The following is a 26,699-nucleotide window of genomic DNA, read 5'->3' on the forward strand; positions in this document are numbered from 1 at the left end:
TTCGTAGACTGCTGTTGAATTGGGATTTGTGTATGGTATTAATCACTAAGATTTACTATAGTTATTTACAACACTGTGCTCCCTCCGTTATGTACTATAACATTGGGGTGACATGTTTTGGGACTTGTAGAGACTGGATTTATGGGTTAATAATAAGTCATATAGAGGAAAAGAGGGGCCGGCCAGTAACCATGAGGTCGCTGGTTCGATCCCCGGCATTGTCCAGGAGGGTGTTGTAAAGCTAGTGGTGACTGGTATTAGAACTACGCTGCCCACCATCTCTCCCATTGTGTCCTTGAGCAAGGCACTGCTGAAAGACCCCCTTCTGGAGTGTGGTGTCTTGAGAGGGGGATATTGCAAAAAGACAAATTTCAATGTAATGGACACATAATCTAAAGTGTTGCAAAGATAGTGATTTCCAACTTCTGTGTTGCCTCCATTCCAAAACAGAATGACACGAACAATTTGGAGGCCGTAATTCTCTCCCCCTATGTTACAGAGACTCTGATAATTCATAATGCTTTCACCACAGGCCACATAAAATGCTAGCTTAAAGCTGCCATAATCCATATATTAACATCAACAACTGATCCAATAAGTATGTGCGATATGTAAAGTGATACGTGGAGTTGCCTTCAGTTGACTTCAGCTCTATGAAGCATTCCAGCTTTTGGGTCTTCTGAGGGTTTTTTCTGGCTCAAAACTTCACTGTTTTCACTGTTCAAATAAATCTTGTTTCCCTCAGCAGCAGGCCACTGTTTTCAGCAAAAACAACAAAAATGTCTACAAACTGACAGTATGCTACCTGCCACGCAGCAACAGACAGACAGACAGACAGACAGACAGAGAGACAGACAGACAGACAGACAGACACACACACATTTACATCTACAGTACTTGCAAGTTGTGTGAGAAACATAAAGGCGAATGTATACATGAACAATGTATTTATTTGTGCACCCGTATCTTAATAAGGGTGCAATCATTTCTGTTTATTTTCTGGAACGGGTTGACTTACACTGTGATAATGTTGAGAACTTATTTATGGGGTTTATTTATACTGAACTGCTTAATGCATTGTTTACGAACACAGAGCCCGAAGACAAAATGTGTGGTCTTTGGAGGGACATTCCTGCTTAACAATTATACCAAACATCATACATACAAAACTAATTAATTTAAACAATTAAGGTAAAAAGTAAAGTTTCCTTTTTAATGAATTACTACACTACTAGTTCATAAATCCAGCTCCCGGGAATTCCTCTGAATTCTTGACATAGTGTCTTGCTGAAAATAGCTGCCTTCCTCTGGAGTCAGGATTGTACTGAACAACACATTTCTCAGCCAGACATTTGACTTGGCGCTGATGGCTATTCTTTTATGATGTGTTATTGTTATGCAGCAGCCAAAAGACATTTACACTCACATTTCTTATTTTACGTCACTTTTTTCAGTGCTTTCATTCAGCAACGTTTCCAGTAAGTCCACTGGGTTCATTTGATGTAATGTTGAAGCAACCTGGTAGCGTGTCACTGGCACTTAGGTGAGCCCGGGTCAAATTAATGTTCACATTTTTCCCATAGATGATGAGGATGGTGGCAGAAACACCAACACACACACACACACACACGCACACGCACACACGCACACACACACACACACACACACACACACACACACACACACACACACACACACACACACACACACACACACACACACACACACACACACACACACACACACACACACACACAGTTAGCAACGGTCATCATAACAGAGCTGGCCTTTATCATAAATCTGCTCAGATCTCACAGGGGGGTCCGCTGTGGGACCTCAGAAAACAATGTATTAGTCTTCTTTGACCCCTGAAATAGGGGCGTTTAGGAACGGGGTTTGTTTGATTTGAAATATGTGGTCACACACACACACACACACACAGCAAAGGCAAGTCAAGTTTGGCTAACCACCACTTTGCTCAGATTAAGAACCCTCTTCTTGTATTTGTTTATAATCCCAACGCTCAGGCCGATGTGTGGAATGTGTATGTTTTGCATCCTCTTGATTTAAGTTTCCATATGTCTGCCTACACCCAGGGGACCTAAGACAAGAAGCCGAAGGAATTTAAATTAGATTTAAATGTTCAGTAGTTGCTACCACATGGGATATTCTGTTTGTTTGAGCGGCGGCAAAGCACTTGTATAATACTTGCCCTACTCATCCATCATCATCTCCTTTTCTCTTCCTCGGTGTACATCTTTATCCTAAAAAGCTGCATTAAATTCCCCCCTCTGCTTGGCAGCTCACATGGGCTTTAGTCTTCAGAGCAATTTTCTTCTCATAATGAGAGGATTTAGACAAATTGCACTCATTTCTTCCCTGTCTCCCTCCTTCTGAATGCTCCTGTCTCTCTCTCTCTCTCTCTCTGTACAGATATTGACGAGTGCCAGGTCCATAATGGAGGCTGCCAGCACCGATGCGTTAACACCAGGGGCTCCTACTACTGCGAATGCCACACGGGCTTCCGACAGCACGTGGACGGCCGCACCTGTCTCTGTAAGCAAAATGATCGATCAATGTCTCAATATAAATGTATTATAACCCAAATTCACAACAACATGTTTCAAAGGGCTGTACAAGCAACATATAAATATCATACCAACAGAAACACCATATAAACAAAGGAAAAATACTCTATATAAAATATTAAAGGTGCATCCAGTGATTCTGTTGTCAAAATATTTTTTTCTCTCAAAATCAGCATTTTATATCGCCACAATCCACCACCTGTCCTTACTGTGAGTGGGCTGAAGAAAAAAATCAAGTGTTGTTACACAGCCTAGGCTCTGTAAACCGGATTGTAAACAAAGGCTAAATAGTTCCAGATGATAAAATGCATGCATAAGTAGGCCTACAGTATATGTAAAACTAAACATAAAAGGCATACTCACAGTGACAGTGATTACATATTAACCATAGTGAGGTATTTAGAACAGAAGCTAGTTGATGTGAAAGGCAGATGCAAATGAAATGGGATCCAGCATGAACATATTTCATATTTCCTGGTTCTTGGTAATATCCTGGCAGCAGTATTTTTGAACAAGTTATTTTTTTATTATAGTAAGCCAGAGAAAAGTGTATTGCAGTAGTCTAATCATGACAAGACAAGCTTCGTGACAGTGATAACATTATACAGGCTGGAAAAACTGTTATTAGTTTAGCACAAGGAAATTATACCGCTAACTGTAGCCCTGTCTGATCTTTATTAGCATACAATCAAAGAGCCCTGAGGTCTGCCAAGGGTGCTGAATTGTATGTTAGCAGCACTCATCTGTAGAATAACAAGTATAGGGCTTATTAGAAAAACATGATGTGCTAAATGTTTAAATGCATTACGTCAATCTACACAACAACATCATTTGTTGGTCTCATCCTTCCGTAAATCTGATGAGAAACAGAGTATGAAATCCAAAGCTTCCTCTTTTTTGTAATATGGTTCCACTTGTTTAGAAAAATTCACATAAACAATGAAACAGTGTTCTGGTAGAGCTTGTTTACTGTCTTCACTGTGAGAATTATATTTTTTGTTTGTTCATTACTTCATTGAAGTTTCAACACATGTGCTTTTTGACAGGGGCAATTAATCATGTAAACCACATTTGAGGTTATGCAGTTGATGACCCCTTTTTTATTCAGACAAAAAGCCCCTATTGTGAGATGAAAAAAAGTGACTCTGAGTCCAGTTCTTAAATGCCTTCCGTGGAAATCTTATTGAGCCGTTTAGGGGAAATGTCATCATCTCCCATTGACATGTACTGGAGAACAATTGTACCAAGATTGCAACATGCTAGTATCTTCATAATCCATCATAGAATGTTGTAAGATTGTGAAAAAGATGGCCATCACAATTCCCCCAAATCCAAGGTGTTTTATGAAAATACCTATTTTCTTGTGACAAATATTTAAAACCCCAAAGATATCAAGTTATTGATCATATAGGACACAGAAAAGAACATTTCTCACAATTTAAATGGAACAATGGAAGATTCACTTGAAAAAGTCACACAATTAATTGATTATGAAAATAGTTGCAAATTGGGTTGCCTCATTTCTCCATAGTCCGCTTTAAAGGCACACAAATGCCACCAAAAAGATTCCCCCTATAAATCAATGACCTGACTTAATGTTTCAGCTCTAGTTTGTACAACATACAATACTTTACAGTACTGCATTGGTTACACTTAGAATAAAGATCAATATTTTGACTGATCTATTAAAGCTACTACGAGTAAGTCGGCACGTTGGCGACACCTTTGAACAAAAGCGGTAGTATTATTACGACGCCAGCTGTCGTGAAGCTGTTTGCTTGCTCGTGCAGGGCTGCAAGATTCAAATAATCAGGAAGCAATATGGTGCGTGTCCGTGTGTGGACTCTTTTCGGCTCGGTGAGAGTGGTGGTGACACAGCATCTACTAATGCCAGTAAGTGCTAAACACACCTGATTGCAATGAGTTGATGCATTGTCACCTCTCACGGAGCTGAACGAGTCTTTAGTAGGCTACCGCTCATTCATTTAGGAGTAAACACTGCAGTCTAGGTTCACTCCGTGAAATTGTGTAGGCCTATACGTTGGTTGCTTGGCAACGCCCTCCCACCCGCCTATCACTCTCCCTTTTTTGCTTTTCTTCATTGCATTTTCTTTTTTTGCTTTGATGGTTCAGCCCCGTTATCAATTATGACGACAAATAACTGTCTCAAACAAGGCTCCCGCTCCCCTTCTAGGGTGACCAGATCGCATTTCCATTACTTTTCACACGTCCCGCAAATTGAGACGTTGTCCCGCATTGTTATTGAAAGTGAGCCCCCCTTTTTAAATGCGTGTTTTATAATCTGGTAGCCTATATATCCGATAGCTGTGTGGAGACAGCAGTCTGTGAGTGTGCGTCTCTCCGTTTGTCTCTGTGTGTGTGTATCGCACTGTCGGGGGGCTGCTGGGCTCATTGGGCTCTGTGAAGGTGCTGCCTGCTTCAGCATTTCCTTTCTGTTACTTCAAAATAAAAGCCAACTCACGTTTGTCAAGTGAAATGCTTATGTGAAGCCAGTGAAATGCTTTTAATGTGAAGCCGCAGCCTTAACTCTATTTGTTTAACAGTAGCTAACTTAACTGCTGCGCGCTGATCTAAAGATAGTGTTTTTTAATATAGAAAGCCGTGTCTCTGGCCGGTGGTGACACGAGTTTATTTTGCTAAAGAAAACGGCACTTTGTCCCGCACAAACGTAGTCTTTGTCCCACATCTGGTGAATTGGGATCTGGTCTCCCTATCCCCTTCCCTCACCTGGAGCCATAGGCTTCTCAAATCGCGTTCCTGCGCCACACTGAAATCTGCGACCAATGCGGATATGTGACCATAGAGCATGCACGCGTGAACCGAAAATCGGACTGGGTGTACGACCAGATCAAATGCAGTAATAAAAACTATATAAAAACGTCTTTCTTTGCACTGATGGACTTGTTTGCTGTTAAAGGTCATTTATGATTATGAGAGGAAACATGAGGCTGTTTAAAAGATATTTAAAAGTTACTCGTTGCCGCTTTAATGGGTGCAAATGATTCAAAATAATAATATTTTTTACCATGAAACTGCCCTTTTTTTCTGTATCAGATAATAGTTCCTTGTTCAGAAAACTGTTTCATTGTCACTTTACATTAAAAAAAATAATGTTAAACTGGGGGAGAAGAATTAATCTTTCAATCTCGTTTTTAAAGCCAACTTAATGGAACAAATGGAAAGTTGAAATAAGCCAAACACAGCTGATGTTGGCAAAAGATTGTTGACTTTACGACTGTACAATGTTACGCTCTGTTCTCAAATTCAGCATTATCCTACTGCCTGCCTCTGTTCAGCAAAAGTTACATGGTCTCACTTTAAAATGCTCCGAAAAATTACAAAACATTGACATTTCCAACAACTTAGCAAACATCAATTTGCTTGGATGAGGAGGATTGTGTGAATAGATTACATTATGAGAAAGTGAGATTGTTTTATTTTTGAAGCATGAAGGAATTCTGAATCAAAATCTAAGAAACTCAAAATGTTTTTTGAGTTAAAGCTCATAGTCGTGTGTTTGCTCTGAGAAATATCATGAGATTGTGACAAAGAGAATGAAAAAATAATTCAACTCAGATCCACTATCTACTGTACACATTGCATATGTACTTACATTCCAAAATGAATTATCATGAGAACATGTAAAAAACTGATTTTAATAGAACATGATCTGTTCATCTGGGATTCTATAGAACGCTTATTGTCAAAATCACTTTTTGTCAAAATCTGAGATTATCTCCTCACAATACGCCATCGGTACAAAGAAATCCTGTGTTAATACACAACCTAGGCTCTGTAAACCAGCATGTGACTAGCTGCGATGGGCCCCCTTTCTTACATACTCGTTTATAGAGCCTAGGCTTTGTATTAACACCAGATTTTCTTTCAGTGCGCGAACAGTACAGAAAGGTAGCAGATCGTGTGGAGATATTTTCTGATTTTGACAAAAAGTGATTTTGACAACAAACTTTCTCCAGAACCACTCACTGTACTTTTTAAAATCTGGCGTTTTCCACAAAGAGCTGAGAGAGAAAATAGTATAAACCACCTGACACCTTTTTACTGCAGTCAGGAATGTATATACAGCGTACTGACATTTAGAGTGGAAACCATTTTGTGTTTCTTGGCTTCATAAATGGAAGATGTTTCATTGTCTTGTGGAGAAGATCGCTGCAGTGAAGCCGGGACTCGACTGTCCCTGAGCGGGTCTAGTGTGACAGCTGTGTGTGAAGGAATGACTGATTGCACTAATAATCATAGTCAGAGCACATCTGGACCGACTCACAGGTGAAGCTTATCTGCAAGGCCGCTGAGTATCCATAGTCTGCTTCCAGCTGGGTCAAGATGTGTAGAGGAAAAACATGCAAAATGTGTGTATGTTAACCAAGAGATCGTTTCAGCTTTCACTATGCGGTTACATGCAAACCAGATAACAGTCAACACATACCAATCAGCCTGCTACAGTTATGGTGAAAGAATAATCCCAATTCAATCCAACTTTATTTATAAAGCAAATTTAAAAACAATAGAGTTGAGCCAAATTGCTGCAAAAATGGTCACAATTACAGAGACACTTAATATTATATAAAAAATTAAATAAATTAAAAATAATTAAAAACACAGGGACTGATATACGCAGAAAGAAACAATAAACCAAACAAATGGCAAATAAACCTCTGAAACATACTAAGAGCCTTTGTGTAAAAAAAATTGCCTTAAGACGTGATTTAAAAACAGGCAGCAAGGGGGCTACAGCTGAAAAAGAATGTACAGAAGTGCCTCCAATCAATTGAATCTGCGCTCTGTTGGTTTTTTCCCCCGCCTCTGATCTGCCAGCAGAGGTCAGATGTATTCCACTCACTTAGCGTGTGGCTGAATAATATTTGAGCTGGAACACAACCCTCGCGGCTCCATGTGTACTAGTGATGGATGGGTCTCTTGACTCTTTGAAAAACACACCGCGCTGTTCGGCCTTTTTACCTGTTGTTCTACTGTGAAGGGTTCGGGGCCGGGTCGTTCGTCTGCTGCTGCCTGCTACACGTAATGTAGAAATGCAGACAGTGGGAAGATGATTGAGTTGCTCTGCCCTCATCAGCATATAAGAGAGAGTTGTCCTGCTCGCTGCCATTCAAAATTCCTCTGTGATTTTTGGCCCTGTTATGGTGATGGATCTCTCGTGGCTTTCGCAGAGAATAGTAATTTTTGAGGTATTTCACTGAGGAATGCCAGTACAGCCGGTCACGACCTCGCTGAGAAATATTCCTATGGATGGGACTCAAAAAGTCAGAAAGAGTTAGCATAATATGCAGTTTGTATTAGGGCTGAACAATATATTGTTATCCGGATATCAACATTCGAGGTATATGTATCGCAAAAGACAGCTTGAACTTTAATAAATGTGCCATGCATTTTACGCTCTGCATGTCAATTTATTTGGCCAATCAGTTTTAGCCTACCTAGGAAATGTTATAAACTGAGGCATGAAGATGTTTTTGCTTAAAGATGCTACGAGGAACTTTTTAATATTTTTGAAACACTAATTTTCATCTGATGATATTAAATTACATGTAACAGCAAATGAGACCATCAGTGCAAAAAATGCTATTTTTATATAGCCTTTCTTTATGCCTTTGTCATGGGTACGCTCTCCCAGGAACAGCTGGCTTAGTAGAAACACTACGGCTATTGTCCAAAGGGGATGAAAGAATTAACACAAAGTGAAAGTTCCTCGGTTACCTTTAAGTGATCAATAAATAATAAACAATAAAACCATGTTGTTGGAATGGAAATAATGCTTTTCAATGGTTTTTTGTCAGTGTCTGCATAGGCTGTATACCTACTTACTGGAGTGAATGCTGGTAGTGGACTCAAGGCAGAAAGACATTAATATTGTATATTCATTTAGCCATCGCAATGTTCAACAATGTTGTCATATATCGCATGCATTCCTGGTATCCTTCAGCCCTAGTTTAGATGTATGGACTTTGATTTGTTCCTGCAAAAACGCTGGATTTTCTCATTTCCTGTGACCACCTCCTCCTCTCTCTGTCCCTACATTACATTTCTCTCCAGCTCTAGTCATTTCATGTTTTTTTCTCTCTCTCCGTTTATAGCCGTCCATTCCTGTGCCATCAGCAACGGCGGATGTGAGCAGTTCTGTGTGCAGCAGTCGGTGGCTCATTTCCGCTGTCGCTGCAAGCCAAATTACGTGCTAGAAGAGGACGGGAAGCATTGTAAACGTGAGTGTGCCCAAACTCTTATGTAAGGCAACACTAAAATACACACACCAACACCAACCTACTACGGCACAAGGCAGGATCATAAAATGGATGAGTGACTTAAATAGTGCCAATATAGCTGAGAACTTTGGAAGGTTGTGATCTTGTAATTCAGAAACCTTTGAGTAGAAACCTTGAAAACACATTTCCTTCATCCGCTGCAGGTTGTAATTATCTGACAGGATGTGTGTGTGCTAGAGCAGGATTAACTGTATGGGACGAGACATTCAATTGGATTAAAACAGCAGTTCCTATAGGTATTTTTCTGCTGTAAAAATATAAAAAATAAAATGATGTTGAGCTATATAATGTACAGTTCCACTTAATGTTTTTTTTTCTCAGTGTTTTTCAATCTCTCCGACCTCCTAAGGTCAGGCACTTATAAATACAGTTATACGGGCCCGGGAGATTATACATTTATGCATTTTAAATTACAGTCTTTTCAGATGCTTTTACTTTGCATTAGAGGAAGATTTTCACAGCCAACAATTACAGAGTTGAAGGTTCTCGTCCCCCAGATGTCGGTACAGGCTTACACAAGTCAAACACACACGCGCGCGCACACACACACACACACACACACACACACACACGCTTAACTGGTGACCGTGTGTACTTATGTTTGATGACTGTGCGTGTTTCTGTGTTGAAGTGCTGGACCCCTGTGCTGAACAGAACGGAGGCTGTATGCATGACTGTCGGGTGGACGGCGGCCGAGCTCACTGTGACTGTAGAGCCGGTTTCATACTGGCTGAAGATGGGAAGACATGTGAAGGTGAATTGGACCACAAACAGTTACAGTGGCTCATTGATTATTGCAGTAGGTTAAAGGAATAGTTCAACATTTCTCATTTTTAGCCCAACAAGCACACAGGAGCGATAAGTGATGTTGTAAAGTTTATCTTTTGACCGGCTCCCCTTGACTTCCAATGTATGAGCTAAGCTAACCTGGATGAGCGACCTATACCCATTTGTATATCAAAAATGCCCGCACAGTTACGGGAACGGTTTCTGTCGCATTTTCTTGAGCCGGAGAGCAAGGCAAAAAGTGTTGAACTATTCCTTTAATAGACTGTTAAGTGTAAATACATAATAAAGCATTGCGTAAAAAAAGTTTCACAAATTGAGAAGCTGCTCTGTTTTCTTTGTGTACTATGTACTCATATCCCTCACCAGATCAACCCAGATGTCACTGAATTGTAGATGTTTACAATTCATTCAAAGCATTTGGAGGATTGGAAACGGCAGAGACATTGACATTTGACCATCTACATTTCCATGCCAATTGAGATAATGTGATAAAACTGTTCTGATTAAAACATGCATAGCTTTTAAGAAAATGGAAAAGTGTATATTCAGAAATGAAAAGAATATGTAGCCACTGTTTCCATTGTTTGTACCAACGCTGAGATAAAATATGCTGTTAAAATGCAGACATGGATAGGATTTTGGTAGAAAGACATATTGGGACAATGGTGGATGGTACTGAACCTCTGTGAAGCAGATGTGTTCCTACATGTATTCATTGTTTTGTTTTTTTCAACACATTTTTTTGTCACAGATATTGACGAGTGTGAGACAGAAGACGGTAACTGCGCCCATGGCTGTCACAACACACTGGGCTCCTACGCGTGTGTGTGCAACACCGCCTACGAGCTGGGATCTGACGGAAAACAGTGTTACAGTCAGTTTGAACCCTCCTTGTATTATTTCATGCATATAAAACCTATACGTAGTTGATGTAAATTATTTAGAGGTGCTACGAGGAACTTTTAAATATTTCTGAAACAGTCTAATTGTTCCTCTGATGATCATAAATGACATGTAATAGCAAACTAGACAATCAGTGCAGAGAATGCTATTCTTTTGTTATAGTTTTTCTTAATGCCTTTGCCATGGGTACGCTCAAGGAACAACAGCTTGTTTAGTAAAAACACTACTGCTTTTGTCCAAAGGGGGTGCAAGAATTACCACAAACTGAAAGTTCCTCGTAGCACCTTTTAAGTAGTAAACACACATATTTGTTTACTTTTAAAAAGGAATTGAAATGGAGATTGTGAACAGCTGCGAGAGCAACAACGGTGGCTGCTCGCATCACTGCCAACACTCCACCAACGGGCCGGTTTGCTCCTGTAACAATGGCTACAACCTGGATGAGGACCTTAAAACCTGTGTTGGTAAGAGGCTGCCATGCACTTTGATTGACTTAAGACATGCTCACAATAAGTTATGCCCCCACGGTTATTTTTATTGGCCCTCCCCAAGAAATAGACACCACATGAGATAATTACGTATACTTTAATAAACGTCACACATTTATTTTTGAAAATACACATTCTTGGCACAATCCTAACTATGAAAAGTTAATGAGGAGGATATTACTGAGCAGTGTGTGACTCCCCCTTAAAATGTACTTTTACTATAAATAGAAATAAAATTGAAAAATGATTTTGAATTTTTTGTTTTTTTTTATGATGTTATTACTGCAGTTTTACCAGTGTAGTTTATCACCTTTATACACTAAAATCAAAAAGAGAAAAAGAGGACTCTACGGTGCCCAATAATAGCATTATATTTTGTCTTTCTTTTGGGACTTTGGGGGTTCGGTATATGACTGTAATCTTTGATGCCAAGATTTTTCTGTCAGGGGGGAATGGAAGATAATGTTGTTGAATTTACGGCCTTCCAATACAAGAGTAGAGTTTAAGTCCAGTGCTGTGCGCCTGCAGTTGTAACCTTGACGTTAATTGGCTGTTAAACCTCTACAATTTACACTATCTCATAAAAATAATTGGTCAGCGAGGAGCCAGGGGAAGTGTATTCATAACATGTGTGTTTGCTGCTTGTTGTGTTTGGCAGACGTGGATGAGTGTGTAGAGCAGAGCTCCTGTTGTGAGCAGGACTGCACCAACTATCCAGGAGGCTACGAATGCTACTGCTCAGTGGGATACAGACTCAACTCAGATGGGTGTAGCTGTGATGGTATGTTAACCCTTTGGTCAAAATGTGGATTGCATCAGTGGTGGACAAAGTACTAACTCAGTATAGATAGTCATAATTAAAATTTACTCAACTACAAGTGAAAGTTGCCCAGTCAAATTTGAACTCAAGTTAAAGTATCAGAGTATTTGATTTTAAAAATACCTCATAAGTATAAAGTGTACATTGTTGATAGATATAGTCAAAGGATTTATGTAGGACTCATTTTTTTCCAACAAGATCAAATTGAGAAGTGAGTTACACATAGTGGGTGACGTACAGTATTTCGGTATTCACTTGAAAATCAGCTGATATTGTTTGCCTTATGTAAGGAACATAGTGTGTGGCCAATTGCATTTTAGAAAATGTTAAGTTCAACAATTATTCAAAAGTACAATTTTCTTCTTTGAAATGCAGTGTTTCAAAAGTTTCCAAAAAAGCAGACACCTAAATTCAGCACTCAAGTAAATGCACACTATTACTGTCCACCACTGGATTGCACTCACACTTATATGAGGATAAGTATTTTCTTCTGTTGAATTCAGATGTGTTCCAGTTTGCCTCTGAAGATGTCAACACAAACACGCACACAGCGTTGTCTTTGTTTTAAGTTTTAGACATGTAAAGCGAGAGAGCTATTTTGAGTTAAATTGCTTTGGGTTTTCTCAACTTTTTTCCTCCTCTCGATTGTAGCAAAAGTATTTAAGTCTGGTGTGGTGTCTGTTGTCTGTGTTGTTCAGACGTAGACGAGTGTCTGGCTACTAACGGCGGTTGCGATCACACGTGCCAGAACAGCGCGGGCTCCTTCCAGTGCTTCTGCCGCCGGGGTTTCCGTCTGGACGAAGACCGACAGTCCTGCATCCGTGAGTACCAGCAATCAGGCTTAAAGACAGAGTGTGGGCGAGTGGGGACAGCTCCAGAAAACATGCCAACGGAAAAATAAGCTGGCAAACTGTGGTGGTCGTACTAGAAAAAAAAAACACACACATACTGAGTTACTTGAATTATACAGTCTAGATTGTGACTTAAAGATTCACAGAAACATTTTTAGATGCTGAATAATAGGCCTTTTGTCATAGTAGGAAAGGCACAGCCAGGTGTTACTAATAACATTGAAGATGGCTCAGTTTTATTCAAGTGACCCGGTAAGCCATGCAGTAGGGCAGCCAGAATACATACTGGAACACCACACCATCCTGCAACAAATAGTCTGCAGTGAAAAAGCTACAGGAGCACTAACAGATTAAAGCTGGCTTATGGAGCACTGGAAAATAAAGTTTGATGAGTTTTAAACATTTGTGGAGAAAATGTATCGAACATGCTTATAATAGTCTCCATTTGAGAATCTTTCTTTCATCTTGTATACTGGACAGTTAAACCAACGTGGGTTTCTGACAATATTTTCAGTTGTTGAACCAGATTACTGGCTAAAATTAACATTATGTTGGAGGGGGCTCGTTGGGATACAATATATACAGCGCTACATTGCGATATTCCACATAGTTAATTGAAAATGTGAATACAGTTTAAGACAGAAAATGTAATGGCCTAGGGTATACATCGTATCAATACTCTCTGCAATGTGTGTAATTCCCTTTCTGCTTGTCTATCCCTGCACAGCGCTAGAAGATGCAGTTGAAGCCCTGTCCAGCGGAGGCGCCATAGAGCTGCCTCTGCTCCAGCCCCAGATCACACTGATGCACGACTACAGCCAGGCCCTGGAGCGCTATGACGACTATGAGGACGATGAGGGGGAGCTCAGGGCCGAAAGCAACCTGGAGGAGAAATTCGGTCAGTCTCCCCCTCCACACACACACACACACACACAAACACACTCACTCACTCACTCACTCACTCACTCACTCACTCACTCACTCACTCACTCACTCACTCACTCGCGCACACACACACACACACACACACACACACACACACACACACACACACACACACACACACACACACACACACACACACACACACACACACACACACACACACACACACACACACACACACACACACACACACACACATGTTTGTACAGCTATACTTGTGGAAATTCATTGACACAATGCATTCCCTAGCCCCTTACCCTAACCTAAACCTAAATCATACCTGGACCTTAAAACCTACTGTTATCCTTCAAAGTGCCCGAAGCAAGAAAAGGCCAAAAGGTCCTCACTTTCCAAATATGTCCTTGCTCTTAAGGATTAAAACTCAAATTGGTTCTCGCAAAAACAGTTGTACAATTACAAACACACACGCACACACACACACACACACACACACACACACACACACACACACCTCTCCCACAAACCATTAACCGCTCATTACAATTAACACATAACCTGTATCCGATTACCTGAGTGTGACTCCCGGGAGGTGAATCCATCTGACAGACTCACTTAGTGCAGTGAGGACCAGAGTGCGCTGTGTGGGGTTAATGACTAGGTTTTTTTTTTTTTATGCCTCCAGACAAGTCGGTACATACTGTAACACCACGGCTTCTCTTGCCAGGAATGCTGAGGCTTATACGTGCTGGCAGCTGAACGGAGCCCGTCGCAGGAAGTCGAAAAGGCTCTGTTTTGTGTCGCCACAAACCAAACACGATGGACTGTTTTGACAACAGCAGCAGTCGAACATTTAATGTCACTTTACTCAAAGCTGACAGCAACACCTGCAAAACAAATCTTTTTCCAAATATTTTGACCTTTGAAATATTCGACTGGGATGGAAATGTTGTCTAGCGTTGAATATTTTTGTGGTTTCAGAGTCAGTGTGCAGGACAGGCGTTGATTTTTCCAATTTTTATGCTGATTTAATGTAATCTTACGCCTACGTGCAATGTGTGGTGAACTAACTAGGCTCCTCATAACGTCACTGCAAGATGTCATGATGTCTTAAACTCTTAACGTACAATTCTTATTTCACTATTCGCCCCCTAAGAAGTATGGCACGGTATTGGTAAGTACTTCGCGATTCAATATGCATCACGGTATATGGGTCACACTATGATATATATCTGGATACATTGCGATATTCCACTGAAAATGTAAAAGCAGACTTGAAATACAAGTTACTGTGTTTTGATCTTGGTATGTTCATAATTCAGTTGAAAAATTTAATCAAATCATTTGATTCAAAACTTAACTTAATTAAAACGTAATTGAAATTCAAAACCAGTTTATAAATTATTATTATTATTATATATTTATTTCTTTATATCCATTTTGGGAGCTGACAAAACGACACAGAAATCATGAAAATAAATATCATATCATTTTGCCGTACCATTTTTTTTTAGCACAGCCCTTCTAAAAGGTCAGAGGTATGAGCTTATGTAATTCTGTGTTTGTGTCGGCAAATTGTAACGATGACGGTTTATATATAAAAAAAAAATCGAAATAAATCCTTCACGCTAAACTGTAGTGACTGCAAATGTAGCTTGATGTTTATACTACAGAGCAGTGGGAGCCTCATTTTTCACCCTTTTGCTTTTTCAGTGTGTTTGGACGACACGTTCGGAAACGACTGCAGTCTGACGTGTGACGACTGCTCTAACGGAGGCAAATGTAATCTTTGGAAAACTGGCTGCGAATGCCCGGACGGATGGACAGGCCTCGTCTGCAACCACAGTAAAAAGCATTTTACTCAACACATGGCTGACATAAAAATACATACAGATGTGTTTACGGTCACTAATGCTTCAAATCATTAAGTCAATCTTGACATTTTAAGCAAGCCATAAACCCTTTTTGTTTCTCTCTCTCTCTTTCTCTCAGCATGTTCCGAGGGATATTTTGGTAAAAACTGTTCGTTTCCCTGTAAGTGTAAAAATGGAGCCAGCTGTGATCCGGTCACTGGGAGCTGCCGCTGTCCGCCCGGAGTCAGCGGAGACCTGTGCCAAGATGGTGAGTTGTGTCTGTTTGTTTCAGACAAAGGTGTTTGTTCTCTCAATTATTTTTCTCATGATTATTTCCATTTTGTTTTCCACATCTAACACTTACGGACATTTGAATGGATACGAAAAAGAGAGAGGAAAAAAAAAACATTTATTGTAATATAAAAAATATTTAATATTGAAAAAAAAATAGAAATAATAAAAAAGTTAATAAATAAAAAAGATCAGCTATGGTTACAAAGCATCTCTCCTTTTGTTCTCTATATTTAAAAGGAAAAAAAATAAAACAATTATTTCCCACCACAACATGATGTCAGTATCTCCATTGGTTGAGTTGTTTTCCTGTGTGCAGGCTGTCCTAAGGGCTTCTATGGGAAGCAGTGCAATAAGAAGTGTAACTGTGCCAATAACGGACGCTGCCACCGCACCTACGGAGCCTGTCTGTGTGATCCTGGACTGTACGGACGATTCTGCCACCTCCGTAAGTCCCAACATCAGACTTTCACTCTTAGAATAGAATAGAATAGAGTAAAAAAGAATAAACCTTATTGTCATTGCACGGGAAGTAACAAAATGTGCTGTGTCTTTATAAACACACACACGTACACAGTCATCCAGTCAAGCAGCGCAAAAGCAATTATTGCACATTTGAGTTGGGTTCATAATAACTCAGGTGTGGAATAATAGAACTTGCATGTCAGAAACCCTAAATTATAAAAAAGCATTAATTGACAGATATACGCTGTGAAATATACAAGCATCGCAATTATCCATATACAATAAAACTATGTTGTAAAAACCCGTATGGTGTCTTTAATACTAATGCCATGCCATATGTTCCCTCAGCTTGTCCCAAGTGGACTTTCGGTGCAGGCTGCTCTGAGGAGTGTCAGTGTGTCCAGAAGAACACGCTGGAGTGTCACCGACGCCACGGGGCCTGTGTCTGTAAACCTGGATACCAGGGCAACACCTGCAAGGAAGGTGAGTGAGCACACTATGCTTTGTGCATTAAATATTTTATTACTGTACAATTACAGGGATATACAGTCGGACCAAGAAAAATAAGGAAAAATAAAGGTTGTAATGTTACATGCTTGCCAATATGCTGTATCTGATTTTCAATTGTACATAAACTATGTAATGGAAATGGCTAAACAGGCTGAAATTGAATTTACTAAATCTGCATCTCCAGAATTTGTTGATGTATGATTAAGAAATTCTTACCTAAACAAACTGTTCAAACCAACTGTATACATAGCCTCATTCAGAAGGGGAAACAAATCAATGTTGAGTCAATTCAGTAAAGGGGCTCCAAATCATAATCAATGTACTGTTTAACTCAGTCGAGGTGTACCAAGTCTGCTCAAAAAAAAAGACAGAAAACCATTGTCTTTATCATTGTATTAAAGTATCTTAACATAGTAAAGTTCTATTTGGTCTGTAGAATGTAACCCGGGTTCCTATGGCGCCGGCTGTGAGAAGAAGTGTGCCTGTCCACCAGGTGTGTCATGTGATCATGTGACTGGAGAATGCCAACGGAAATGTCCCGCTGGTCGTCATGGAGACAACTGTGAACTGGGTAGGTGGCCTTATATTAGAGAAGATACATGTTCCTCCTGCTTTCAGGCTCCTTAGCCGTGTTCACACTAGACCAGACAAACTGCAGCGCGGCAACTGCTGCCACTAGCACGTCATTGTGTTCTGTCGTGGCGCTGAAACCACCATTGTTGATGGCAAATCTGTCACAAATGTATTTGATTTTTTTTTTAAAGCAAGACAGTATTCTTGAATGTATTGTCCCTATGTAAAATGGGGTTAGAAATATTAATAAAAAAATACATCTATAAATAGATAAATAAAAACATGCGCTGACAGGCGGCTGAACCCCGCCGAACAGCTTCCGGCACGTGGTTGACATGCAAGCTGTATGAATGGTCTAACCCGTTAACATGGCAACCTTTAATAGAATCACACACACACACAAATCTAGTTTGAACAAGGCCTTATTTTAATCTTCCGATTCTGTCCTGCTATGTTGAGTCAAATGTCCCCTGTGTGTGTCCTGTGTGTCAGACTGTCCTGAGGGAAGGTTTGGAACCGGCTGTGTTCATGCCTGTAACTGCAGCGGCGCCCCGTGCAACATAGTGACGGGACAGTGCAAGTGTCCAGCCGGCACGTCAGGGAACCGCTGTGAGAACTGTGAGTGAAGACTGAACAGCCCAGTGCAAAAACAATATGGCGCATACAATTTGACTTGATAATGCTAATGCTAATATTGTAAAAATCAATGTCTTTTTCTACAGTGTGTCCTGAGGGCTTCTGGGGCCCGGGCTGCGCTGAAATCTGCCCGCTGTGTGAGAACGGAGGCGTGTGTGATAAGCACAACGGCTCGTGTAACTGTGCTCCAGGGTTCATGGGAAGATCCTGCCACAGTTGTGAGTATATCCCCCACTGGTTTCTCTCCATAGAAACATGTATTAGACAGTCTAACTTCGAGCTTAAGAAGATGACAGCATTTTGTGTTGGAATATAGAAACGGTTCAGTGGCGATGAAGTTTTTGGACACGAAATAAAGCAACATGTCAGAAGGACGGATGAGCCGTTCTCTTCTTTGGAGATCATTAACTTAAAATCCCCTCAGCTGTGCCTGAAAAACAAAACCTCAGACATATTTTCACTGGGAAGAGCAAAATATAATTCCATTTCAACAAACCACACTGGCTCTGACAAGCTGCTGCACTTTGAAAAGGCCGAAGACAGCAAGCGAACCAAGACATGTCATGGGAACTTGCTGTGCTTTTCCCTGCAATCTGGCGAGAGATGGTTGTGGTAGATTAGTCTTGATGTTTGAGATATTTTTCTTTTCTTTTTCTCTTCCTCTGTGTTCAGCGTGCCCGAGTGGACGGTTCGGTCAGGGATGCCAGATGAAATGTGTGTGTGAGAACAACGCGCGCTGTGACCCGGTGAGCGGGCGCTGTACCTGTGACCCGGGCTGGACTGGACACAACTGCAGGAAAGGTAACAGTGCTGGGAAAAGATTTAGCAGCGGACCTAACTCTAAAGCCTCTGGAAAACCTGGTTTTAAATAGTAAAAAAATCAAAATATGATTTAAAAGTTGGGTGCCTTTTTAATAAGCTTTTTTAAAAATGGTTCAAAATACTTATTGTGTAATAAGAACCAGAGCATTGCCACGTCTCATCTAAACCCTATTTCTATAAAGTTGATCAAACTCAAATGACAATACCTTTAATTTGGAATGATAAAAAAACTCTTTTCATATTCTTAATGCAACTAACTCCCCAAATAACATACTTAGAAGAATTTTGTGGATTTGGGTTTAGTAGGGGCTTTAAAAACATCAGCTACCAACACTAAAGAGAATGATGTAATAACACTGATTTTATTAGTTCGACAGTAGAATATGTCTCTTGTCTGACGGTAACGTGTTGTGTGTGTGTGTGTGTGTTGCAGCGTGCGATGCGGGGCACTGGGGCGCCGACTGCGCAGAAACATGCGACTGCAGGAACGGAGATGGAAGCTGTGACGCTGTGACGGGACAGTGCAACTGTGAGGCCGGATACACTGGAACACAATGCCATCAGAGTACGTAGCGCTTTGTATCGCAGCATGTCAACCCAGTAGCGGCCTTAGCTATGTTTCAACCCATTCAATTGAATGGGGCCCCGCCCTCTGGGGGGCCCTCAAGCCCCCCCTAAAAATTTTTTTTTTTTTTTTTTTTGATAAATAATTCTTGAGCAGGCTACCGGGCCCTAGGCCTCATAGTAACTTTTCATGTTGCATTGTCAAAGAGCTCAGTCACTCATGTCAATAACAGGGTCCAAAAAGGAATAAGCCTAAATATAAGGAAATAAATCATCATGGGCCCCTGAACTAGTAAGGGGAGAAATACAAAAGCATAAGAAAACAGCATTAGTAGCTCTGTCTAAGGGGCTTCATGATGAGCCTTTAGGGCCCCCACACACATACAGGAATATGATTTCTATGTGTAAATTATATGCTGTTCATAAAAAGTAGCTATCCACCCTGTATCTGTTGAAATGAGTCTTTCCATCATAGAACATGATTCTGCAGACCAATCTACTGTACTGTTTTTACAGTAGCAGAGTAAAGAGTGCTGCCTGATTAAGAAAAATCTGAAAAATAATGTTCCTGCTGCATCTCAGGATTTGATATAGCCTCTAAATTTTCCCCTCAAAGTGCACCAGATTGATACATTTTAATTCAAAAGGCACACATTTTCTTCCGGGGGGGATGCCCCCGGACCCCCCAACAAGGACCAGGGTCCCTCCCACAGTATCCCTAAATCCTGTGAGAAAAACTGACTTCATTAATATGTTTTTACCATTAATTGTATATGTGCTGAAAAGTCAGTGTACCTGACTGGATAGGTAGGAGTGGGGGGGCCCTTTAAGAGTCTGCACCCAGTTGCCCATCATCTCATAAAACTCTACAATCTGTTTTCTTTTTGCGGGAAGCATGCATGCACAAGAAATGTGTATTTAAAAAAAATAAAAAATTGAGATTGAGATTTTTTTTTTTCAAGAAAATACAAAAAAAGTGGGGGGCCCCACAGTAGGTCTTGAATGGGGCCCCCAGATCGTTAAGGCCGCCCCTGTGTCAACCTACTTATTGTGCAAGCTGTCATTATTTTGGTATTATTAGGAGTGTAAATTTGTGTATCGAGTTGTATTAGTCACTACAGCTTTTTGGACAAAAACTGTAAAAAATACCAAAAAAAGCACTGAATATTTCAGTCTGAAATTTATTACAGAGTATAAAATGGCGTCATTCAAAAAACTATCAGGAGAATAGTCATAATTTGACATTTTTCTCAACAAATTACGACTTTATTCCCATAATTGTATTAATTTGTTTATTCCTCGACGTAGCCCTTATTATATATATAATCATGCTCTTAGGATTGCAACGCTATTAAAGAAGTTAGTACAATTGTGATATTTTTTTCATCTTTCCGTTTGTATAACAATGACACAATCCCATATACAGCATGTTACTTTCCTCACATCAATTAATTAACAGTTTATGTTGCTGTCATTCTTGGTTTTACCACCAGATGGTACCGATTATTATCTTTTAAGTCAAATCCTAGTGGCAGTAAGTGTTAGGTGCTTATTTTGTATTGTATGATTGTGTCATTAAATTGGACATGACAGGCCTAATATCACTAGCCCTTTAAGCTTAAGTTGTGTGTCTGTGCTACTTCTCCAGAGTGCCCAGCGGGGATGTTTGGTCTGAGTTGTCGCCATCGCTGTCAGTGTGATAACAAAGCGTTGTGTGATCACGTGAGCGGAGCCTGTACCTGCCAGGTGGGCTGGACCGGAACCTTCTGTGAAAAGCGTAAGAGAAGCTCCTTGATCAAGAAAGCCAAATTTACCTTAGTGAAAGTGTAATATATGCTTCTATCAGGTATAGTCTTTACAATTGTGTGTGTGTGTGTGTGTGTGTGTGTGTGTGTGTGTGTGTGTGTGTGTGTGTGTGTGTTTCAGCCTGTCCCCAGGGTTTCTACGGTCTGGACTGTCAGGAGAAGTGTGTGTGTCTAAACGGAGGAAGCTGTGATCACGCCAGCGGAGTTTGTTCCTGTCCAGCTGGCTGGATCGGTCCGTCCTGCAAACTGAGTGAGTGACAGGTTCATCACCGAAGGTCCTAAAGTTGACAGTTGCTGGCTTCACTGTAGTGTCCCTTTGATGACACTCATTGACTGTTTATTATACTTTTCTAATTTTTAAATACTCATATTGTATTGCTTAGCTGGGCTAAATGACCAAAATCATTAAGGTGAGTAGGAAGTGCTGTCAACATGGCAATGTCTTATTCAGAATTGAATTGAACATCGGAATATTTCTGTGCATGTCAACGTGATCTATGTGACGCTGACTCACATTGGAACAAACTCCGTTTCAGAGTTATTTGGGAAAACCCAATCTAGCCCAGTCGCACACGAGAAAGCGGCGACCTCATGTTCCCAATGCTATGGCCTGTATCACTTTACCAGACAGTGGAATTCCCACTTTTGATCCTCAGAGTTCACAGAGAGGTAAACCATATTGTTTGTCCCTCCTGTCTGCTGGCAGCCTGCCCAACAGGTTACTATGGGCTGGGCTGTAACCAAAGCTGTGGTTGCCGTAACGATGGCATCTGCCACCCGGCCAGTGGGCAGTGTGTGTGCACGCCGGGCTGGACCGGACCCAACTGCACAGAAGGTGAGTGAACGCAGCACAGTTCAAAGTTATCATATCATATTTGCTGCAATGTATCTGTGTGTGTGTGTGTGTGTGCATGTGTGTGCGCGTGCGTGCATGTGTGTGTGTGTGTGTGGGTGTGTTTGTGTGTGTGTGCATTTAGTTTTGTGTCCAAGTTTGAGATTTGTCCACGGAAAGCCTGGGATTGGAGAAAAAATGAAAAAGAAAAAAAAGATATACAGTATGCAGTACAACAGGTTTCTTTTGTACTATTCCACTTTGTCATTCCATCAATAAACCATGGGTAAAAAATATCATCTCTTCAACAAGTAAATGATTCATTGCCAATTTTAGTTGGATTTTTAATTGTATTTTATGTCATTTAAAATGTTTCATCACGTCTAAATTTGTATTGTATCTGTTTGAAGTGGCTTTTGTCGCCTATCTGGCCTTCTTGTAAAGAAGGTATTGTTCTTAAAGACTTGCCTGTATATCATCATAAATATGAAATACAATGAATTAACAATTAAAAAAGGTGTCACTAGATGGTTTTTATCTGTTTCCTTTTTTTCCCAGAATGCCCTGCAGGGTTCTACGGAGCCGACTGTCAGCAGCGCTGCTTGTGTCAGAACGGAGCCACCTGCAACAAGACCAACGGAAAGTGTACATGTGCCAGTGGCTGGATGGGCACGGCCTGTGAACTGGGTAAGACTAGGATGCTCTGACTCACACTCTCTGTATTCTCTTAACCACACTAACCACAGTCAGATGGATCAGTTAAAGGAAAAAATCATTCTAAATCCATTAAAGCTTTTTGAGTTTTAAGTTTTCTGCTTTTTCCGATGTCATTGATTATAACATAGTCGGATCTCGGAACCACCGCAAACTGCTGACGGGAAAGGAAATGATCCGACAGTTAGTAAACATCCATCCATCCGTTCTGCTGTACACGCTTATCCTTCAGGGTAAACTGAGGGGCTGGAGCCAATTCAAGTTGACATTTTGGCGAGAAAGGCCGGGTCGCTTGTAAACAGGCCAACACTTATTTGGAGGCAAATCTAATAGCAAACACACCAAAATAAATGTCAGTAATATCAGTGCACTGGATGACGTGTGTGTGTGTGTGTGTGTGTGTGTGTGTGTGTGTGTGTGTGTGTGTGTGTGTGTGTGTGTGTGTGTGTGTGTGTGTGTGTGTGTGCAACTGCAGCAACTACTGTACCATGCACTTTAGAGTAGACCAAAGTAGTGAGTCTGCAAACTAAAGTTTATGACAAAAGTAATTTTATTTTTATTTTTTTATAGAGACAGAGACATAAATCACAGGCTTGTGATCTAGCAGGGTCATATTTTTAAAGTTGTTAATGTCCAATAATAACACTGCATTGGAAATCACTGGCACAATTGTTAATAAAACATATTCTGACAAGGAAAGAATAACCATTAGTCAGAACATTTTATCAATCTTAACCCTCCTACGAGGGACTTTTATATATTTATGAAACAGTCTAATTTTTCTTCTTTATAAATGACCTGTAACAGCAAACCATCCGCAAAAAGAATGCTAGTATTTTTATATCTTTTGTTTTTTACTAATTTCTTTGCTTTGGCTAAAAAACTTTTTTGCGGTAACTGCCTTTAATTGAGACACACTGAGCCAACAGTATCTTTAACAAGTTATACTGGACACTCATCTCAGAAACGAGAACGATATAAGAAAACAAATACATTCCCTCACATACATTTGTATTGTTATCAAGATGAATCGGATCATTTATTGTCATATAATATACTTTAAGTTGTTTAGGTCAGCTCTTAACATCTCCCTTACAGTAACTTTTGAATTCAGCTTTGTCTTGCAAAGCCATTATGATATCTGATCATCTGGACTACAGAAATGTAGATGAAATAATATCACCTGGAACCTGGTTAAAAAACTCTAGAACTGTGTGGCCTTGTGGTAGTTTTTCCTGGGAAACACATCAGTCTTTTAGTCTAATTAGCTGCCTTAGCTCATTTTCATTTGGCCTAAAGAGAAGAGAGAGAGAGAGAGAGAGAGAGAGAGAGAGAGAGAGAGAGAGAGAGAGAGAGAGAGAGAGAGAGAGAGAGAGAGAGAGAGAGAGAGAGAGAGAGAGAGAGAGAGAGAGAGAGAGAGAGAGAGTCTGGTTATTTGCTGGGATATCGCTTGTTTCCGCACCACAGACTAGTCGGCTCCATACAAGTCGACCCGGCAATGACATCCAAGCCTGGTTCTTCACATAACACACCACTGTCCCTGTGTGCCTGTTACAACCTTTTCCCCTGTCTGTCCACACCGTGCCCGCTTCCAGCCTTCTCTCTCTCTCTCTGTACTCAGGAAAAACTTCTAATCCTGTCCCTGGAATGTCTTGACGTGAACTCCTCCAAAACTCTGTGGTTGCTGCCTCTACCTCTTAGATTGCCAACTCTCATTCATTGTCCAACTCATAATGATTTGAAGAAAAAAAAAATTGTTGCAGCGCTCAGCATAAAATATGACAACGCAAGTTTTCCCTGCCGTGTCGTTTGTGTGTGGTTCAACATCCCAATGCGATAATTAAACACATGCTTAAATATACAGTGTCAATGTCTGTTTTGAGTTCTCTGCCAACACAGACCCCAGACAGTAAAGTAGTCTATGCATATGTTTACCCCTAGGCCAGTCGTTAGTTACGTAGAGGATCAGTTTAGTCTGACCATGTACCAACCCTCTTGATTGCCAACTCCCCGTTCGTTGTCCAACTCTAAATGATTTGAAAACAAAGAGTTGCAGCGCTCAGCAGAAATATGACAACGCTTTCCAACGCAGTTTCCCTGTCGTGTGTGTGGTTCTACATCTCAATGTCTCTGTTTTATTTCCCTTGTCGCGTGTGTATTTTTTGTGTGTTTTTCCGCTGTGTGTTTGCACAAAGTTTGTAGCAAGCCAGGTGACCATTGCCAATCAGTTTTGTCCAAGATGTCATTGTACTACAGCTACGTCTGTCTAATGTGAATAAGGGCTGAACGATATCAGGAAAACTTTCTGTTTTGAATTCACTGCCAACATCGACCCCAGACAGTAAGAAGCATTATGCATAGTATTACCCATAGGCCTAGACATAGCCTAGCACATCCATTTTACATGCCACTGCCTCTTGATTGCCTACTCCATACTTGCTCCAACTCCAAATTATTTGAAAACCAAAAAGTTGCGGACCTCAGCAGAAATATGACAACGCAGGTTTTCCCTGTCGTGTGCGTTTCAGATCACAATGTCTCTGTTTTAACTCTCTTGTGTGTTTTTTTTCCCACTGTGTGTGTGTGTGTGTGTGTGTGTGTGTGTGTGTGTGTGTGTGTGTGTGTGTGTGTGTGTCTGTACAGAGTGTGTATTGGGTCGATTCGGGGCCGACTGCCAGCTGCAGTGTCAGTGTGAGAATGGCGGGCAGTGTGACAGACAGAGCGGACTGTGCGGCTGCAGTGCGGGCTGGAAGGGAGAGCGCTGTGAGAAAGGTGAGTGAGTCAGGCAGGGGAGTCTCCACCAGAAACAACTGGAGCAAAACTAATCAAACTAGAGAAACCGTGACCTTACGGGAACCGCTGCACTGTGGAAACTCTGTCTGTGTTCTTGCTAATTATAACAGGGTTATTCTTGGGTCTTAAAAGCGTTATAAAAAGGCATTGAATTTATTATTCTCAAAAAATAGCCTTAAAGGTGTTGAATTTCCTTACAAAGGTCTTACATTTTTTGGTGGTAGGATAAATGAATACTGAATTTCATAAACATGTTTTCCAGGTAAGGCCGTGGAGAGGGGCCGTTGAGTGACAACTAAGCACTTTTTGATTTTGTAATTAGGAGTATTCACACAATTTACAAAGCTATTGTTGTAAGAATGTGAGTTTATAATATTTAGTATTAAAAGTACCTTAAAATGCAATGTACAGAATGTCCGTTAAATCTTTCCTACTTTTGCCAGTATAGTCGCATTAAATTACATTTTGAGTGGCATTGAAAAGGTAATTAAAAGGTCTTCGATTTTATTTTGAAATTCTCTGTATAATCTGTAATTGTCACTTTCTTTTCTCAGCATGTGACCCAGGCCTGTTTGGCGCCGGCTGTGAGAAGAGATGTCAGTGTGTTCACGGAGCGTCCTGTCACCACGTCACCGGAGAGTGTCAGTGTCCGCCGGGCTGGAGAGGAAAACTCTGTGACAAAGGTACAAAGCAGAACTTTTTCATGTCTCTAAGGGAAGACTGATCCCATCTCTTTTTCTGTCCCTGAGGTGTCTTTATCTCTTTCATCCGTTTAAGGATTTTCTTTATCCTAATTGGTTGGGGTGCGTTCAAGATTTTGAGATTGTAAAAGCCTTGTGAGGCAAATGAATAATTCTGTAATGTAAAAATATAATCTGCCTGAATATGATACACATTTGACACCAGACGTGTGCTTGGCAACGTTCTCCTACATATTTGCACATAAGGGAAAAACATATTTACAAAAACAAAACATAAATAACAACAACAAATAGCAATAGCATAATAACCCTCTTTCCCTGTATCTCCCTCAGCCTGTTTGCCCGGCTCATACGGTGCGTCTTGCCTGCAGCGCTGCAGCTGTGCTCGGGGCACGTCCTGCCACCACGTCTCTGGAGAATGTGGCTGTGCCCCCGGGTTCACAGGGAACGGCTGTGAACAGAGTGAGTGCTCAATGAC

General features: G+C 40.7%; 2 protein-coding genes across 2 annotated transcripts in view; one reads left to right on the forward strand and one right to left on the reverse strand.

Moving 5' to 3' along the window:
* tamm41 (TAM41 mitochondrial translocator assembly and maintenance homolog) overlaps positions 1-26,699 on the reverse strand; it is a 347,761-nt gene that overhangs the window by 227,652 nt on the left and 93,410 nt on the right. The gene's annotated exons all lie outside the window — the stretch shown is intronic.
* The window catches only part of megf6b (multiple EGF-like-domains 6b), a gene marked incomplete at its 5' end in the record, with an annotated part of 75,128 nt that overhangs the window by 42,679 nt on the left and 5,750 nt on the right, over positions 1-26,699 (forward strand). The window contains 24 exons of the mRNA XM_080026899.1: positions 2,434-2,556; positions 8,723-8,848; positions 9,540-9,662; positions 10,449-10,571; positions 10,927-11,064; positions 11,747-11,869; positions 12,607-12,729; positions 13,487-13,657; positions 15,376-15,507; positions 15,655-15,783; positions 16,126-16,254; positions 16,620-16,754; positions 17,218-17,352; positions 17,847-17,972; positions 18,077-18,208; positions 18,663-18,791; positions 19,246-19,377; positions 21,025-21,153; positions 21,303-21,431; positions 21,888-22,016; positions 22,572-22,700; positions 25,371-25,499; positions 26,075-26,203; positions 26,555-26,683. Of these exons, the coding sequence (XP_079883025.1) occupies positions 2,434-2,556; positions 8,723-8,848; positions 9,540-9,662; positions 10,449-10,571; positions 10,927-11,064; positions 11,747-11,869; positions 12,607-12,729; positions 13,487-13,657; positions 15,376-15,507; positions 15,655-15,783; positions 16,126-16,254; positions 16,620-16,754; positions 17,218-17,352; positions 17,847-17,972; positions 18,077-18,208; positions 18,663-18,791; positions 19,246-19,377; positions 21,025-21,153; positions 21,303-21,431; positions 21,888-22,016; positions 22,572-22,700; positions 25,371-25,499; positions 26,075-26,203; positions 26,555-26,683 (3,132 nt within the window). The remainder of the gene's footprint in view (positions 1-2,433; positions 2,557-8,722; positions 8,849-9,539; positions 9,663-10,448; positions 10,572-10,926; positions 11,065-11,746; positions 11,870-12,606; positions 12,730-13,486; positions 13,658-15,375; positions 15,508-15,654; positions 15,784-16,125; positions 16,255-16,619; positions 16,755-17,217; positions 17,353-17,846; positions 17,973-18,076; positions 18,209-18,662; positions 18,792-19,245; positions 19,378-21,024; positions 21,154-21,302; positions 21,432-21,887; positions 22,017-22,571; positions 22,701-25,370; positions 25,500-26,074; positions 26,204-26,554; positions 26,684-26,699) is intronic.

The sequence above is a fragment of the Ammodytes marinus genome (assembly GCF_949987685.1).
Source record: "Ammodytes marinus genome assembly, chromosome: 4".
NCBI classification, from domain to species: domain Eukaryota; kingdom Metazoa; phylum Chordata; class Actinopteri; order Uranoscopiformes; family Ammodytidae; genus Ammodytes; species Ammodytes marinus.